We start from the raw sequence: 20,158 nt of genomic DNA on the forward strand, positions 1-20,158 counted from the left end.
CTTGCGTACCTAAAATAGTTCCACTGTTTATCAAGAAGTATTTATTACAATTATTTAAAAATTGTAATGAAAACTTCGCACTTCATAAATATTTTGCAATATTTATCTGTGTAAGAGGAAAAAATAGCTTTTGATGGTAATGGGAAAGGCAGAACTTTGTAGCAGATAGCATCATGAATTTTGGGGATGCTTTTGAAGGTTTCAATCCTGGTGTTTTAGGATGAAGATTACAGGTGAAGTATGAGACAAGATAGTTAAGCAGAACCAATGTTGACATAAATATGAGATTTTCAAGTGGATCTGTCTGTCTTGGTCCCACATCCGATGCGGACTTTGGTGACCATGGTTTTCCATATAAATCTATCCTTCGTCTTTTGGATGATTTCCGTTTCCACAATGTGTAGCCACCTGGCTATGCTTTTAATGTACATAAGCCGAGGTCTTCCTCTAGGTTTACTCCCCTGAATCTTTCCAGAGAGTATGAATTTTTCTAGTTCATCTTTCTGCATGATGTGTCCTAGGAATCTGAGTTGTCTTTCTCTTATTGTTGGTGTGAGTGATCGAACTGCTTGGGCTCTTCTGAGAACTTCTTCATTTGATGTGTGTGTGTGTGTGTGGTCCATGATATTTTTAACATTCTCCAGTAGAACCATAACTCAGCTCTTCTAGTCTCTTTTCCATTGCTGGAGAAATGGTTCAGCATTCACTTCCATAATTCAGGATAGAATAAATGTAGCACTGCAGTATTCTGTTTTTAGTGTGCGTGCTCATCTTTCTGTCTGTTAATATGGTCTTCATTTTTTGGAAAGCTTCTTTCGCCATTGCTATTCTGTATTTGATATGTGTCGCCCCTGCCATTACTTGTTATTAGGCTGCTAAGATATTTGAATTTGTTGACTTGTTTGATGTTTGTATTTCCGATCTTGATCACACATTGTGGGATGTTTGTCTTTCTGGAGGTGACCATGCTTTCTGTCTTCTTGGTGTTGATTGAGAGGCCTCTGCGATTACTTTCTGCTGCCACTATAGTGAGTAGTTCTTAAAGTTTTGTTTCTGAGTCAGCTATTAGTACGATGTCATCAGCATATCTGATGTTACTTATATTATGGCCTCCAGTTGTGAATTCTTTGATGTCTTTGATACATCCCAAGATATTTTCACTATACAGGTTGAATAAGTCTGGTGAAAAGACACAACCTTGCCTGACTCCTCTCATGACATTCACATACTCACTTCTCCTTCTATTCTGATGGATGCTGTCTGGTCCCAGTATAAGTTTCTTAAGAAACGTATATCTTCTCCATCTGTGTCAAGATCTTGAAGCATTTCCAGAAGATCTTGCTGTCTGACAGTGTCAAAAGCTCTTGTATAGTCAAGGAAACATAGGTAGATGTCTTTTTGTACCTGGATGGCTTGTTCACAGATCATCCGTAGCATGAAAATTGCATTTCTGGTTCCAGTGTTTTTCCAAAGCCGCATTTTTACTGATTTCTGGTTTTATACAATGTCTTGCTCTCATCATGATTAATCAGAATAATGTTTGCCACGTGGCTCATCAGGCTTATTGTATGATGTAACTCACATTCTGTTGCTCCCTTTTTCTTTGGAAGTGGGATGAACACTGATTTACTTAAATCATCAGGTATCTCCCCATAATCATAGATTTCATTTGCTATTTCTGATATTTTCTCTATTCCAAAATCTTCTAATGCCAGTATCATTTCAACGGCGATGTTGTCTAGACCAGTTGCTCTGTTACATTTTGTTTTATTTACGGCTGCTCGAATTTCTGATTTTAGAATGCTAGGTTCTTCAAGATTCTTCTTTATATTCGGTTTTTCTCCTCTTTGGTCTTCAAAAAGTTCTTTTATATATTCTGTCCATCTGTTTAGGATTTCCTCTTTGTTCATAATTAAGCTGCCATCTTTTGCCTTGATGCGTCCACTTGCTGAGCAAGGTAATTTCCCCATTAGTTCTTTAATCTTATTGTGCATCAACTTTGTTCCAGGGTTATGGGTTTGTAGCATTTCTATCTCTGAGCATTTCTCATTTAGCCATCTGTCTTTAGCTTCTCTGCATTTTCTTTTTATTGTTATCAAGTTGTTTGTATTCTTCGCTGTCTCTTAGTTTCATGGTCTTGTTTTTGTTGCATCAATTGTACTATATCTTCAGTTACCATTTCTTATTTTCCGTTCTTTTCGTGGGATGGTTTCTTTTGCAGCTACAACCATGGATTCCTTCATTACGTCTCAGGAAGATTTGCCGCCTTCATCCTGCAGCAATTGAAAACAGTTTTTCACCTGATTGTGTATTCTGTTTTCAGATGAGGGTTGTTTTGTAGTTGTTGATAATCCAGTGGTTCTGATCTTTTTGGTTTCTTTAATTTTTTCATCTTGCAAATGACTGGTATGTGGTCGCTTCCACAGTCTGCTCCAGGGTAGCTTTTAGATTGAGTTATCGAGTTTTTGAATCTGTTATTGATTGTTATGTAGTGGATTTGATTTTAGTTGTTCCCATCTGGGCTTCTCCATATCCATTTCTTTCTTGGATGTTGTTTAAACCAAGTGTTGGTGATTATCTGATTGTTTGTTTTACACCTTGTTATAAGCTTTTCTCCTCTTTCATTTCTTTTTCCCAATCCCTGGTCTCCAACAATATGGTCTTCTCTTCCCTCACCAACTTTTGCATTGAAGTCGCCCATGACTATGATGGCTTCTTGTGATTTCCATTCTTCTAGTGCTTTGTCCAGGGAGTGGTAGAAGGCATCAATTTCTTCCTCTGAGCTTGCCATTGTGGGTACATATACTTAGATGATACAGATGTTGTTTTGTTGTCCTTTTCAAGTGGATAGCTAATAAAAATCATTTGGTAATGGGTTATAAAGATGGAATCTTAATTTTACAAATATTGAAATATATGATATACAGTGGCAGCTCCAGGCAATTTTGATACTATTAGTAGAAATTTTTCATTTTTGCACCATAAGCAAATTTTTTGTGTATTCTGGTTTCTCTCCATGTCCTGTTAGCTGGAAGATTAACTGGCTGCAGTAAGAACATAGAAATTTACAGCACATTACAGACCATTCAGCCCACAGTGTTGTGCCGACCATGTAACCTACCTTAGAGACTGCCTAGAATTTCCCTAGCACTTGGCTCTCTAATTTTCTAAGCTCCATGTAATAGGCTCTTAGAAGACCCTATTATATCCATTTCCACCACCGCCACTGGCAGTACATTCCACGCACCCACCACTTTCTGTGTGAAAACTTACCCCTGACATCCCCTCGGCACCTATTTCCAAGCATCTTTAAAACTGTGCCCCCTTGTGTTAGCCATTTCAGCCCTGGGGAAAAAGCCTCTGGCTATCCACACGATCAATGCCCCTCATCATCTTATACATCTCTTATCAGGTCACCTCTCATTCTTTGTCGCTCCAAGGAGAAAAGGTCAAGTACGCTCAACCTATTCTCACATGGTATGCCCTCCAATCCAGGCAACATCCTTGTAAATCTCCTCTGCACTCTCTCTGTAGTATCCACATCCTTCCTTTAGTGAGACGACCAGAACTGAACACAGTACTCTAGCAAGTGGCATCTGACCAAGGTCTTGTATAGCTGTAATGTTACCTCACGGCTCTTGAACCCAATCCCATGGTTGATGAATGCCAACACACCATACGCCTTCTTAACAATACTGTCAACCTGCGCAGCACGGACCCTAAGATCTCTCAGATCTTCCACATTGCCTGGACTCTTACCATTTATATTATATTCTGTCCTCAAATTGGACCTACTAAAATGAGCTTCTTCACATTTATCTGGGTTGAACTCCATCTGCCACTTCTCAGCCCAGTTCTGCATCCTATCGATGTCCCACTGTAACCTCTGACAACCCTCCAGACTATCCACAACACCTCCAACCTTTGTGTCACTAGCAAACTTACTAAAGCACCCTCCTACTTCTTCATTCAGGTCATTTATAAAAATCACAAAGAGGAGGGTTCCCAGAACAGATCCCTGTGGAACACCACTGGTCACCGACCTCCATGCAGAATACAAACCATCTACAACCACCCTTTGCCTTTTGTGGGCAAGCCAATTCTGGATCCACAAAGCAAGGTCTCCTTGGATCCCATGCCTCCTGACTTTCTGAAGGAACCTTATCAAATGCCTTACTGAAATCCATATACACTGCATTCACTGCTCTACCTTCATTAATGTGTTTTATTACATCCTCAACAAATTCAATCAGGCTCGTAAGGCGTGACCTGCCCTTGACAAAGCCATGCTGACTATCCCTAATCAGATTATGTCTCTCCAAATGCTCATAAATCCTGCCTCTCAGTATCTTCTCCAACAACTTGCCCACTACTGAAGTCAGACTCACTGGTCTATAATTTCCTGGGTTATCTCTACGCCCTTTCTTGAACAAGGGAAGAATATTTGCAACCCTCCAATTCTCTGGTACTTCTCTTGTCCCTATTGATGATGCAAAGATCATCTCAAGAGGCTCAGCAAACTCCTCCCTCGCTTCCCATGGTAGCCTGGTGTATATCTCATCCGGTCCCGGTGACTTATCCAACTAAATGCTTTTCAAAATGTCCAGCACATCCTCTTTCTTAATGTCTATATGAAGCATTTCAGTCTGATGTAAGTCATCCGCACAATTGCTAAGGTCTTTCTCCCTGGTGAATACTGAAACAAAATATTCATTAAGTACCTCTGCTATCTCCTCTGACACCATGCACACGTTTCCACTGTGGCACCTGATTGGTCCTGTTCTCACACGGCTCATTCTCTTGCTCTTCACATACTTGTAGAACGTCTTGGGGTGTTCCTTAAAGTCCTGCTCACCAAGGCCTTCTCGTGGCCCCTTCTAGCTCTCCTAATTCCATTCTTAAGCTCCTTCCTCGCAACCGTGTAATTTTCTGGAGCTCTAACAGTACCTAGTTTCTTGAACCTTTCATAAGCTTTTCTTCTTAACTAGATTTTCTACATGCTTTGTACACCATGGTTCCTTAACTCTCCCATCCTTTCCCTACTTCAGTGGAACATACCTATGCAGAACTCCATGCGAGTGTTCCCTTAGCATTTCTGCCGTGCATTTCCCTGAGAACATCTGCTTCCAATTTATGCTCCAAAGTTCTTGCCTAATAGCATTATATTTCCCCTACCCCAGTTAAGTGTTTTCCCAAATTGTTTGCACCTTTCCCTCTCCAGCGCTATGGTGAAGGAGATAGTTGTGATGACTACCTCCGAAATGCTCTCCCACCGAGAGATCTGATATCTGACCAGATTCATTTCCCAATACCAGATCAAGTACAGCCTCTCCTCTAGTTGGCTTATCTATATATTCCGTCAGGAAACCTTCCTAAACGCACTTAACAAACTCCACCCCTTCTAAACTACTTGTGCTAAGGAGATGCCAATCAATATTAGGAAAGTTAAAATTTCCCATCACCACAACCCTATTGGCAAAAGAATCAAAGGGAATTGATGGACATGAGAGAGCAAGTAATTTGCAGGGGTAAATGGAAATGGCAACTGTATTAATGGGATTGTTCTGTGGAAGTTGTGATGGATCAAACGGGCCAAATTGCTGCCTTTTCAGTTCTGATAAGATAGAAATGAGGAAAGGCAATTTTGACGCAGGCCCTTCTCTTGGATTCAAACTAATCTGTTGAGTTGATGTGAAGCAAAATCACTACAATAATGCAGCAGTTATAAATTAACCTTAAAAACAATATTCTAAGTGTTCCTTCCTATAATCAGGACCACTGTCCAGTAAGAAAGAAAGTGCATTTATAAGTCTGTGGTTAACTTGATTATTTGGATTACGTAACAGTATGAATATATTAAAGCTATGAGAAGGATAAACTTTGTTATTTGATCTTTGAATTAACTCATAATGTGCACTTGAATGTCAGGGTATTTGTTTGCTTTTGAGGTTTTGAAAACAAAACCTTTAAGGATTATTTAACAACATACCTCTTACCCTTCATTCAATTAAGGGGTTGTGTTCCTTGGTTGAAATTTAAACTCTGATATCCTGTTTGCAGATAATTACATTTATCTGGGTTTTTTTCGCGTACAGTTTTATTGATTTTCTCAAGTTTAATAACAAGCCTGTTCATGTTAAGTGACGATTGAACCACATCAGCGAATCAATCATTGACCATTCAGAGTAGTAAAGGACAGTGTCAGGATGTTGTTTTCAATCCAAATTTTGTAATGCCAGGTGGTGGAAATTTGACTCATTAATCTAATACTTAAGATGGGTGGCTGTTATCATTGTGGCTTTTGTTGGGACAGGGGAGTCAGCTTTTCACTCCAGATTTCTAGTTCCTTACCTCCTCCTTTATTCCATGGTCTACTCTCCTATTCAATTCCTCCTCCTTCAGCCTTTTATCTCCCAGCTTCTCATTTAATTCCCTTTCATCCCTTCACCCCACCTACTCACCTTACCTCTCACCTACCTGCTGCCAGCTTGTATTCTCCTTCCTCTTTCTGTCTTATTCTGGCTTCTGACTCCTTCCTTTTCAGTCCTGATGATGGGTCTCAGCCCAGTGATATGGACTATTTATTTCCCTCCATATATACTTCCCGACCTACTGAATTCCTCCAGCATTGTGTGTGTCCTGTGTAGGAGAAACTTGCTTCATAGTTCTATTGTCAAGTCAGACTCTATTTCAAAGTGTTGATTCCGCCAACATCAAATATTGCGAGTACGTTAGAGTAAGATTACCAGTTTATTGTAGTTTTCCTTTGGTGAGTGAATTCTGCAATTTGAATTAGATTATTTTTTTCTGTTTATGTGACTTTGTACCTCATTGTTGCTATACTGATCTGAACAAATCTCTGTAGAAGATCATCAGTAGTTTCCCATTTTTAGTCCCAGTATTTTTGGCGAGGAATTTTAAAATATGGACATGAAAGTTCATTGTTATTATCTTGGCAAGAGAAAGCCTTCATGTGTGAAAAGAATATTGCTGGCTTTAGAAATCAAATTCATACCATGTGCAGGGTCTGTTTCATTTTTCTGAGTAAAAGACAGTTTCCAATTTTCCAAGTCCTCAGGGAAAGAATGGATGTCACATAACAATCTCCACATGATGTATACTTAAATACACTGAGATAGGATGAGGTCAAACTTGCAATAGTCTGGGTTTGAACCAGTATAGCAAGGCTTCTAATGAAATCTTAGATTCATTTCTGCACGGAAAATAGAATACAGCAGATGCTGGATTTCTGAAAGTAAAATGGAAAATGTTGAAAGTACTCAGCATGTTGGGCAACATCTTTGTAGAGTGATCGAATTAAAGTTTCAGGCCATTTATTCTATTGAAATAGTTTTTTTATTGTTTCTGCATGAGGTACTGCCTGACTTATTGAATATTCCCAGTAATTTCTCATTTAATAACTCCTACACCTTTTCAATTCAAAAGTTTTTTGTGCAGTGAGTTGCAGAAAGACCATGCTAATAATGGTGCACAAATGGATACAGCACTTCTGGGAATGTCAGTGAATGTCAGTGTATTACTTTAACCAATGGGATTTAAGAATTGAAAAATTAACAGGAAAGGGTAAAAAGGAATTTAAAGTGGAATAATTCTATGTTAATTCTGGTATGGAAAGAAGGAAGTGATTCTAGTGGTTAACATCAGTGTTTTTTTAAAGATAAATTTCTTCATCATTGTTCTCTTAAACAGTGGAATTTGTTTTTTTTAATTGGAAAGGATGAATGTTTCCTCCTTAATTTGTGCTCATTTCAATGATTCTTTGCCAGATCAAGCATTGTCTTGGTATGGCTGTTGTGTAATTTGAAAGCTGTTTACTGTTATTTTTTTTTGTTTTGATTGATTTAGGAAATGGAGAATCTATTAAAGACCTTTCATACATTCCTGTGAACCTTTGAAGAGGAACAGGTTCATCACATAAACTGCTTGCAAAGAAGCAGTCTTCTGAGCCATTCAGCAACATTCAGAGCCTTGGTCTTAATCTTTTTTTGTGAATTGGTGCTATTGTCTCAGGTACCTGGAGCAGACTAGCCTACAGAACCAAACTGGACTTCATTGAGATTTCAGAGTAAAACCACTTGCCATCACTGTTGCACAGTCTGGTGCTATAAAATATAAAAGTGGTTCACATTGTTTTTCTCCCAACATTGATTTGCCATCAGTGAAGCAGAAACTTCTTAATTTAAGAAACTGGATGGAGTGATTCAACTATTTTATTGATTTTTTGACAATATTTAGCTTAAGATTTGCTTTTTATTGATGGTTTTTGGAATTTGAATGTTCATTTTGTAGTGGATTGATCCCTTAAGCTTGCGTCATGATAAATAGCTGGAGTAACTGGATGCAATTTTTAGAATTTTCAAGCCACTGACCGCTGTAATAGTGTTGTCTTTATTCCTAAATTGAAGCTGGCATTTTGTTTGCTTTCCAATCACAGAATGTGACAGATTTTTTTTCACACAATTGCACGTCCAGTGTTATAAAGCTCACTATCCAAATATCCACTACAGCCTCTTCAAAATTTAAGGTGCATTTAATAAAATATGCAAAACATAATAATACAAACCAACAGTAATCTTGGACTACTGCAGCTATATTGTTGAGCTACCTCAGCTTTTTCAGTCACACAGTTTACCAGTTACCATCAGTGTTTACTGAATACTGTAATAAGTGTGTGTGCGCGCGCAACAGTTTACTTTCTAAAGCTAAGGTACTTGATTATAAGATATTTTGCAGTCCTCACTCAACTTGCAAATTTTTGGCTTCAAGAAACTGCAGTAATCCAAAGTGCTCTTCAGAATTTCCATCTGAGCCTTCAATTCCCGACTTGAATAAATTTCAATAAAATGACTGCTTGGGACTATCTATTTAAAATGTAGAGAAATAAAAATTTATAGAAATTTAATAAGACTAATAGGAACTCGCATAAATTCATTAACATATGTTTTCATAGTGATGTTTTCCTTTCCTATTTATTGAAAAATATAATTGCAAGAGGGTATTTTACAATCTAAATTACACTAAACTTGCAGCAATTTTTTATGGAGCAGATTTGGGAAATTATTACAAACTGTACATTTGTTGAGAAACATAGCTGAATTTTGTAGCAAGTTTCTGATAAAAAGGGTTGAATAGGTCTCAGGAACTGCTGCGTCCTTACTGTTTTTGAATGAATTCGTTTGTTCTCTAGTTCATTTGCAATTTAATGTCCTGTGCCAGTAGCAGCATTGGTAGCATTTAATAAAACCCAGAAATGTTTTTTCAAGTTACCAAAATTGATTAACATTTTTCAACTCCCCCACCTTGCCACTGTTTTATCTAAATTCCTTTCATTAGGGTTTTTTTTGTCTTTCATGTTGCTTTATTTCATGTGTCTCATAATCCCATTTCCACTGAATATGAGAATGCCAGGTTATGTAGATGAACATGGGATTCATCATAATATAAGCTTGAATTCCTTTGAAAAGCAGCATTGGCTGTTGTATTTGTACATTTATTTTCTTAGTCATTGGTGTCTTGTTTTGGTTTCCTATAAAGGTGTGTCTATTTTTGTTTGAAATGCGTAGCTTTGCAACGTTATGCTATATATTGAATTCTATAGTTATTGAGCATTGTATTAAAATAACTTTCCATTTCATATTAGAATGATAATAAATTATTTAAATGTTTTGATTTTGAACTTTTGGAATTTTGAACACTTTTACTGTAATTTGTAAGCCAACTGCTGTGAAATACTTGAATAAAGGTGAGAAGCAAGAACATTTGTTGTTTTTATTTAAATCTAATAATGTAGAAGGACTTTGTAATCCAAAGATGACAACAGCCTCTGTTTTTTTGAATGAATTTTGACACTTAATAATCAAACTTCAGCAGATGGCATTTAATTGATCATAGATTTATTGAACTGTGTATCTGTGCTATCAGAGAATAAAATTCCTAATATACTGCATGTTGCAGGGTCATTCATCAGAATTGTTTTCTTTCTTATCTGAAAGAATAGTTCTGTAGTTCCTAACTATTTGGGGGAAAAAAAAATTCAGTTTGTGTCCTCCTCTTGATTTGCAGATCCCTTTCATATAGTATATATAAGAAGTTATCATATCTGTTAACCTGTGGATAGACCAGTTCTTTGCTGCTTTATAAAATTATTTGTTTGTGGTAAATTTATGGTTATCCGGAACACCTGGGTAGGCATAATAGGGAATTCCTGATTTCTCCAAATTTTAAGAATACAGGGAAAAAGAGAAGGACTATGTCTGCCTTGCTGTTGAATGAAATTGAAGATAATCTTGGAGCTTTTGCATCCTGATCCCTGCTGGAATATTGGATGTATTCCTATTAATATTTTGATACTTTTTCCAGTGAACCCAGTATGTTTCAAAGGATTATGAAAATCAACTCATTGAGTTTCAAGTAAACACAGGAATTGGCATCTCAATGATTTGGAAGGGAGTGAAGAAATCAGCAGCTGGGAAGGTAGCTGCTGAACAACTGGGATTTCTGAACAGTCAGATATAAGATTATTAGAGCTTTAATGGATTCAGACTGAGCACCTGCAGCCTTTTGGACAAATTGGATACCAGGTCTTGACTCAAAACATCAATCATCAGCCTTTATAGATGCTGCCTGGCACACTGAGTTCTTCCAACGGTGTATTCTTTGTTTTACAATTTAATGAAACCTGAATGCTTGGGAACTAGCTTTTAGTTAAAATTAAGTGCATTGATAAACCTTGTAATTTAGAATTACACTACTTTCTGCGTCTAAAGATAAAGTTGACCTTAACATGAAAAGTATTTTTATTTTTAAAAAACTGACTGTTCAGCATTGATTCCATTCTTGTGACTGGAGAAAATTCAGCTTTAATTCTAATGGTAGCTTGGAACATGCATTTACATTGTTTGTGGTGCCAATATATATTTCTGCATATGCTTATTATGATCTTGCTGGTAGAGATCTGTCTGAAGAAGGATGCAAGAATACATCACACAAATCTGCTTGTTTTATTAGGTGAGGGTGAAGTATCCACAGCAGTTTATTCTGCACTTGTACGAATATGTTCAGGTACTTATAGTGTTAGATACTATCTATAAATGTAAGTTTAACAAATAAGATTGATAACTTGGAATTTGCTCTTTTGATTAGGTTTAATCAAGGATTCCATAGAAAGAGCATTGCTTTGTGTTGATACTTCCATCTGATACCAAAACCAAAAGAATGAGAATTTCACAATCCAGATACTTTGGTTAAATTAAAATCCATTTTCCATTTAAAAAAGGCTGATTTGTACTGTATTGCTGGAAGTTACCTAATGCTTCTGTGCTTCACATATCCTTCAGACTGTTAATATACTATCTGCTTATTCTGTGATCATATGCAGTACTTGCTTATTCAGATTGCTTAACACCAGACCATATTCTAGACATAAAGATTAAATAAAAGTAGAGTAACTATGAATTATCATGATTATAAAAAATATTTTTAAAAATGATGGCTTGCATGTCTGCATGTGACTCCAAGTTACACAGATTTAGTGCATCAAAAGAGAAATTAAACTAGTAGTCTGTCTTTTCTCCATATAAATTTTAGTCTTGCTTTCTGGAGAGAATGTAGTATTGTCACCTTTGAGACAAACTCCATTCATACATCTGCTGTTCAAGGTCCGGGTTGATGCTTCATTGTAGTTCTGAGGGATTCATCCATACTGTCTGCTGTCAGGTGAATGTAAAATATTCCATGTGACTATTTAAAGAAAAACAAGAATTCTCTCTGTGATCTACCCAATATTTTCCTTTAATTCAAACTATGATGTTGTTAGCACTATGTTGTGGACTATATTACAACATTGACCAGATCTTGAAGATGTTTAATTTGATTTAATGTACTTTGGATGCTTTACAATAGTTTCGTTACTTCAATGCTTCAAGTACTTTTTTTCTCATTATGCAATGATTAGAATTGCGTAATATTAAATATAGCACTATCAATTGATCTATTAATTTTAATGAAGTAGAAAATAAAACAAAAATTTGGTTATGCCCAGTTTTTGAATATAAATGCCCTGTGTTTTACATTATTTACATTGTTTCTTAATGTGGAGGAAGACATTCCAAAGCACTTCCCAAGGACTGAACATTCAAAGTTGTTTGTTAAACCAAAGAAAGTGATGTTCCAGTGAAGAGAAGCTTGTTTAAATTTTAATTTTTAAAGGAATATGAGGAGGAGGAGGTTCCCAAAGTAGGAAGTGGAGAGTTTAGGAAGATAATACTGGAACAAGAAGTAATATGTCTGACGGTGCACCCAATGCTTGAATGGGAAGGGACATATAAATTCTTCGTTGGAGTGGAGACTTCATTTGGATTGAGTGGAGTGGACAATGGACATTTGTGAGGATGAATGAGGTTAAACAGTTAAGAAGGGTTTGGGTTATGAATAAATAGAAGATGAATGTACACTGAAGGCATATGATTTGTAATTGAAGACTGTTCAATATTATTGTAAAAGATGGAGAGAGAAACTGGTAAGGGGGATTCAGTCATGTAATTGGAAGAATAACTACAGGGATTGGGGATACTACAACACATTTATAAGTTTTGAATGGAGAAGTAGTTGCAAAGACAGAGGCTGGGGTGTTTTAGAAGTGCCAGAGTAACAATGTTGATATGGAATAACATGGTTTGATATGGTGCCCAAGGGAAATGAACTATTTCTGTCATTAACTGATATGTGGCCCAGGGAAAGTTGGATCTGGATTTCGGTGGCAATTTGGATAAAGGGGTTCATGTCAAACATAAGCTCAAAGGTCATGAACTGACAAAAGGGAAGCTGGAAATTTATAAATGTTGAGGGCTGAAGTTAGAGGAAGCTAGAACTAGGTGGCAGTACAGTGCTGAAGTCAAGCCAAATTGGTGATAGGAGTCCAGGCCTGGTAATAGATACAGAGGAGAGTTCTGTTGGAGGATTGGGTTAGTGGTCAAGGACTGCCAGATTCAGCTGAATTGGCACATCGTTTGCTGATTGGCCTCTTTAGCAACAATGATAGCTGGCATATAGAGTGGAGGTTGAGAGGCTTGTTGGATCGTGCAAGAACTACCACCTGAGCCGCAACATGGACAAGACAAATGAGATGATTGTGGACTTCAGGAAGGCACAAGTTGACCCCTCTGCATTGCACATTAATGGCTCTGTTGTGGAGAGCGTGAAGAGCACACAGTTCCTTGGTGTGGACATAATGAATGACCTAACCTGAACCCACTACTTCCTCACTGGTCAAGAAGGCATAGCAGTGTCTGTACTTAGAGGAGAATGAGGTGTGCAAGACTCCCTGCTCCCATTCTAACAAATTTCTGTAGGAGCACCACTGAGAGTGTCCTGTCTGGCTGCATCATTGTGTGCTATGGAGGCTGCAAGTTATCAGACCGCAAGACCCTACAGAGGATAGTTAAAACTGCCAAGAGGACCACCTGAGTCTTTCCTGCCCCCCCCCCCCCCACATTTGTGATATTTACTGGAATCATTGCAGATGGGCCCCACTACCCATCCCACGATCTCTTTGACACACTACTGTCAGGAGAGGGTAACAGCTTCTTCCCTCTGGCTGTAAGACTCCCGAATACGCTGCCACCACCGAGGTCTTGTCACTAGGTCAACGTACTGTTATCTGTGCTGCATGCATTTTGAATTGTATTTTATGGTATTTATTTGCTATATGTGTTATGTTTTGTCAGTGCACCATGGTCAAGAGGAATGTTGTTTCATTTGGTTGTATTTGAACAGTTCGATGACAATAAACTTGAACTTGAAAAGAAGATAAGCTACTGAGGTAGTTAAATATCGGTGAGGTACTGGGTCATGGAATATAAGAGATTGTTCTGTTTGCTCCCTAGGCTGAGTGAGCTATGGATGGGTGATCATGGCCCAATAATAATTGATGTGGTCTAGCCAGAACTGTTGATGATTTCTGATCCATTTGCATCCTGGATATGCCCGAATTTGTGCCTGTTTACTTGGACGGAATCCAGAAAATATCAGAGAGCAAAGGAATTGAAGGTGGGCAAGCGAGACTGAAAATATTGACTGTGGAAGATGCATTCCGGTGAATTTACTGCTGTGGCTAGGCAGCTGAGATTAGTTGAGAAATTTTGCAAGGATAGAGTCAGAAGTGATGGAGAAATATAATAAATGGTGAAGGAAATGAGTAAACTACCCAAATCAAATTGAAGATAGGCTGAATGAGTTTCGAACACAGATCTAGTCTCCAATCCCTTGCATGGGATTAGGCAGAGTAAAGATGAACCAAAACTGATGGCAATACTCAACAAGGATTCAGCGAGCTTCAGATCTGTCAAAAGGAGTTTCACTTTTCCTATGGCCTGAACGACTGAATGTTTCCAGCATTTTCTGTTTTTATTTCAGATTTTCAAGATCTGCAATTCTTCTGATTTTTCAAGACAAGACAAAGTCTTCTTTCACAGGAGAGAAAGAGCAGATAATTTTGCTTAAGCCATATCACCATGCTATTGTTTGCTTAGCATACCTGTGTTGATGAGCGAAATCTTTACAACTTGTGGAACAAAACTGCATTTGAAGAATTATGAGAATAACTGCTCCAAAGGAAGGTGCTTTATTATCATTCATTTTGTATATAATAGACTGCTACTTTTATAATATTGTCTTAAAGGTTGGGACATATGTTTATTGATGATTAGGGAAAGAGATTTCTTGTCAAAATGCAGATTTTGTTTTAGCATCTGTACTCCTCACAGGATAGGAACACTTCAAGTAGCCTCATAAATGTAGACTTGCATTTGCTATCTTATTATTATACCCAGTAGATACGTTTTTACTAGACTGCTTATAGTGACTGTAAATATAATTGCTCTGATCCAAACAAATTGTAATTTCATGGCATCTAAAGCATGGACATAAATTGCCTGGACTCATTTGGTTCTTAAATGGACAGGATGATTGATAATTTGTTCTGTCAACATAGTGACACGCTTAGTTTTGAAATTTTAAAACAAAAATAGCAATTTTTCATTCCAGGAAACACTCAACTGGTCTGGTTGCATGTTTTGGCTCAGAGCATTTGGAAAGAGAAAATATTAGTCTTCAGCAGAGGTCAGTAGAGAATTGGGTAGAATAAAGGTATAGTTCTGATGGAATGAGGCTGAATGAATTAATATAACAGTTACTGTCATGTTAAGCTGCTTACTCTGTTATGTGTTATTGATAAGTCTGTGTAATATGCTTAGCACACAGGACTGTATTACTAGAAAAAGGACTAAACCAAAATGATGATAGGCTGAGCTGGTCAGTTCCTGATGTGGATAGAAAGACCAAGTTACCTAAAGTTGGAGAATTCAATATTGAGTGTTGAAGGCTGCATATACCCAGGTGTTGTTTCTTATGCTTGTATCTGGCATCATTGTAACAGAATAGAAAGCCAGAGACAGACTGACTGGAGTGGGATGGGTGGGGGAATTAAAGTGAAAACTAAAGTGGTCTCATTTGACAAATAAATTCAAATTGCTATGTTTCACTAGTAGATGTATCTTCAACACTAACGTATGATTCATGGAAATGTTCTTCCTATAGTGACTGCCTGGGCAACTGAGTACTGAACAATTTTATCTAAACAGTTTTTCTTAAACTTAAACCTCTCCATTGTTTCACTTCATTCTGTCTCTAATCCTCTCTGGTCCTGTAACTGCCCTAGAGCACATGATTACTCCAATATTGACATTTATTTTTCCTTGCTGGTGTCTTCTCCTCCTCCTGTTGCTGTTAATGGAGATTAAGGATTTTTCCCCTCCATTTTGTTTAAGTGGGCTTAAGAGGTAACTATTGAAGCCATTGTGGCAATACAGTTTCTTTTGGAGATGAGGCAGTATGTAGCCAGGGTTTCTGCATCCCTCCAGCACATAGATTTGGGGTTATCACACCTAAAGCTGCTCCTTCACTTGGAGCAGTTATAGGCCAGAGATTCTTAGGAGTCAGCGAGAGTCTTCCATTTTTTTTCAGGGTTTTCGCTAGATCAGAGCTGGCTGGGGTGCATATTAGAACTTCACCCCTTACACCTTCTGTCTCCACTTTGCTCAATTCATTTAAGATCCACCCTTAAAAATTCATCTATCCAATCAGCTTTTGTCACTTCTCGTATCTCTTGGGTACTATGTTCACTTTTGGCTGATTGCACCACTGATACACTTTGGTATGTTTTGTATGTCAAAGAGATTACGTATCTACAGTGTCAGTTAAATGAATGGTTGTGATTATTCGTTACTTTAGAAAACATGAGGCATGTTGTATGTAAGAAATAGGAGCAGGTGTATGAGATATGGCATCTTGAATTTGCTCTTGTATTCTTTGCCTCAACTCCATTTTCTTGACTGTTGCACCATCACTTTTGGTTTCTTTATTCACCAGAAATCTAATGCAGCCTTGAGAATAATAGTAATTTAAAAAAAAAGATTCCCTAACTCTCAGGGGGGGAGAATTCCAAAGATTCCCAAAATCTTGCAAGAAGAAATTTCTCCTGATCTCAGTCTTAAATAAGCAACCTTTTATTGTGCAACCCTTTATTCTCCTTTCACCAACCCACCTAGGTACCTAAGTTATCCCACAAGTAGAAAGATAATTTTACCCAGTGCCTCATCATTTGTGAATTAAATAAGATTGCCCCTTATATACCTGAACTCCATGGCGATGTGAGAGGCAACTCTGTGACTGATCTCCATGATGTAGGCCCAGTCTGTTCAGTCATTTCTCATACGACAGTCTTTCAAAAAATCAACTGAATAAACTCTTTTAATCTGCTTCCAGTATCCCTCCTTAAGTGAGACACATTATCTGTACAACTACAATGTACTGTCCCATCAAAACCCTACACAGAATTTCAAGACCTCACAATTTTTGTATTCCTTTTCCCATGCAATAAGGATCCATCTTGCCAGTATCTGCAGATTTTCTCTTGCTTGATGTTCTTTCATCCTAAGTTTGTATCATGTGAAGAAGAATGCCCAGCAGCATTCGAGAGGGTGTTCTCAAACCTGAATCACAATGTTAAGTTGCAGTTATTCTATTTAAACATTATTCAACTCATTCTTCCTACCGGAGTGGAATCACCTACATTTCTCCATGTTATCTTTTTGTTGACTCTTTGTGTCTTCTTCATTACATGCTTTTACACATATGTAATATAAGCCAATTTAACTACAATACACAGTCTATTTATCTAGGTCAATAATATAGACCATAATTAGTTGAGCTGCCAACACTGAACCCTTGGGCAGGTACAATGTGCCAGTCTGAAAATTATCTATTTCTCACTGATAGCTGAACACATTTCTATCTGTGTTGTTACTCTCAAAACTAGCTCTCTTCCTTTGCATAGTACCTATCTATAAGAGCACCAGACCTGATTTCCCTCTTACATCCTCAAATAATTCAAATTCATCAGCTAACATTTCACTTCATTATTTAAAAAATGAACTTTGATTAATTTCATAATAATTTTCTAAAAGACCCACCGCTACATAATAGCCAAAGGAGTAGACCAGTCAGCTCCCCAAGGTTGTCTTGACAATGTGTGGACCTTAGACCTGATCTTCTCTGAGTGTTAAAGGGTCATAGAAAACTACACCACAGAAACAGGTCCTTTGGTCCATCTAGTCTGTGCACTTTGAACTGCATTAGGACCATAGGCCTTCTTACCCCTCCCATCCGTGTACCTATCCAAACTTCTCTTAAAATGTTGAAATCAAAATCATATCCACCACTTGTAGTGGCACACACCCTCACCCCACTCTGAGAGTTTAAGTTTTGTCTGATATTCCTCTTAAACATTTCACCTTTCACCCTTAACCCATGACCTTTAGTTGTCACCTCACCCATTCTCAGTGGAAAATGCCTGCTTGCATTTACCCTACCTATACCTCTCATAATTTTGTATACCTCTGTCAAATCTCCCCTCAATCTACTGTGTTCTAGGGAATAAAGTTCTAACTTATCCAATCTTTCCTTATGACTCAGGTCCTCCAGTTGCAGCAATGCCCTTGTAAATTTTCTGTGTATTCTTTCAATTTTATTTCTATCTTTGCAGTAGACCAAAACTCCAAATTAGGCCTTACCAATATCTTATACAACATCAACATAACATCCCAATTCCTGAACTCAGTACTTTGATCTATGAAGGCCAATGTGCCAAAAGCTTTCTTTATGAGGCTATCTACCTGTGACACCACTTTCAATTAATTATGGGTCTGTATTCCCAGATCCCTTTGTTCGAACTAATGGTTTCCAACATTTTCTCCTGTCTGATGTTAGGATAACTTGACCTATAGTTTCTTTGTTTCACTCTTCCTCCTCTTTTGACCAGAGCAGATTCAGTTATGGCTTTCCAATCCTCTGAGTTGTTCAGGGAATTTTAGAAGTCTCAACCAGTACACCTCTGCTGCTACCTCTTCAGAAATTCGCTAGGATGCAGGCTACCAGGACAAAAATACATTTAGTCCCATTGGTTTGTCTGGTACTTTGCTAACATCTCTCCTCTCCTTTTTCACTTTTACTGTGGTGCTTTTTGTGTTCTTCGCTATGAAGATAGATATAAAAAAAAACTCCTTTAAAGTCTCTGCTACTTATTTCTTTCTGTCTTCTGTTATTTGATGTAATAGGCTTAAGAAATGAACCTGATTTTTGGAGACTCAAATGCATAGGATCGATAAAAGCTACAGAAGGTTACATTCTCAACCAGCTCCACCATGGACACCAACTAGCCTCCACACCATTGAGGATGTCTTCAAAAGGTGTGCCTCAAGAAGGTGGCATCCATTATTAAAGACCCTCAGCTTCCAGGACACACCCTCTTCTCATTACTACCATCAGGGAGGAAATACAGGAGCCGGAAGATGCACACTGAATATTTTAGGAGCAACTCCTTCCCCTCTGTCATCAGATTTCTGAATAGTCCATGAACCATGAACACTACCTCAATATTTCGCTTTCTTTTTGCACTATTTATTATTTATATATTTCTTTTTGTAACATAGTAATTGTTTTATGTATTGCAATATATTGATGCCACAAAACAACAAATTTCACAATATGTCAGTGAAAATAAATATGATTTTGACAGTCTATATTTCAGTGTCTCATCACTTTATGTACTTTTCTCTTGGTTTCATCAGTTACTTTTTCTTCCTTTTCTAGACCTACTCTAGAATTATTCGTGGATGGAAATACATTTTCAATATTTATTAGTGAAACTAAATTGGAAAGAAAGTTTAAAAAAAAGTAGGAAGTTTGTGATATAGTTCCCAAATGAATTTAAATGTACTGTAGATCAGTGTAGAATGGTGCGATTTGGTAGTAGATAGAAAATTGTACACTTTTTACAATGTAAATGGCCTAAGGGAATCTGGAATATAGATTTGGAAATCATTAAAACTAACAACATAGATTAACATTTTTTTTGACAGAAAAAGCAATGGGGTCCACTTCTAAAGGAACAAAACTGAAAAATAGTTGAATTATTTTAAATAAAACATAATGCTGAAAGTGCTCACCAGAGTTACAAAATACACATGGACTAAGATGTTAGCTGTCCTGTGCTATCACCAGTGGGATCATCAGTTGATCTGCCACCTGTCTTCAGGAGTTTAGGCCCGCTTATGATCAAGACTCCCTCGAGGTGGTGGGCCAGCAGTGCTAAAGCACCAGCTCCCACTGGTGAGCTTAAAAACTTGGCATCTGCCTCTATCAGAGTTTTTCCCTCACAGGTAATACCTGTGAGGGAAAAAAATCAAATAAACCTTCATCTTAAGTTATTTCAAATTTATACATAATATCTATATTTTAAAATAGCAAAGATCCATGAAATAAGAGACAGCAAAATCTCTAACTTTTAGGGGGGAAAATGGCTATGGAGTAACCCAGGAAAAGGCTTTAAAATTACTCCGAAGTCTGACAGAAGGGTCTGTAAGGTATGAAAACTTTGTCCATAGCCAATTGGAATGTGGAACGTATTACCAAATGAGTAATGAGTCAACTGAGTCAAATCACAGGGTGCTTTAAGGAGAAGGTTATGAGGGACAGAGGATCAGTAGGAACGATCGCTATCATGAAGTGAGGTAAAATGTAA

General features: G+C 37.6%; 1 protein-coding gene and 1 long non-coding RNA gene across 3 annotated transcripts in view; both read left to right on the forward strand.

Annotated features, from left to right (window-relative positions):
* atad2b (ATPase family AAA domain containing 2B) overlaps window positions 1-9,941 on the forward strand; it is a 206,247-nt gene extending 196,306 nt beyond the window's left edge. The window contains exon 28 of the mRNA XM_072251307.1: window positions 7,867-9,941. Within this exon, the coding sequence (XP_072107408.1) occupies window positions 7,867-7,908 (42 nt within the window). The 3' untranslated portion in view covers window positions 7,909-9,941. The remainder of the gene's footprint in view (window positions 1-7,866) is intronic.
* Window positions 9,942-12,100: 2,159 nt separating this feature from the next.
* LOC140210006 (uncharacterized) lies at window positions 12,101-19,111 on the forward strand. 2 transcript variants are annotated; one of them, XR_011889121.1, is made up of 4 exons: window positions 12,101-14,067; window positions 14,434-14,636; window positions 15,064-15,138; window positions 18,693-19,111. It is a non-coding gene; the product is annotated as an uncharacterized lncRNA (long non-coding RNA). The 2 variants fall into 2 exon arrangements; XR_011889122.1 differs by lacking the exon at window positions 15,064-15,138.
* The last annotated feature ends 1,047 nt before the right edge of the window (window positions 19,112-20,158 follow it).

This window comes from Mobula birostris, chromosome 2 (assembly GCF_030028105.1).
Source record: "Mobula birostris isolate sMobBir1 chromosome 2, sMobBir1.hap1, whole genome shotgun sequence".
Taxonomy (NCBI): domain Eukaryota; kingdom Metazoa; phylum Chordata; class Chondrichthyes; order Myliobatiformes; family Myliobatidae; genus Mobula; species Mobula birostris.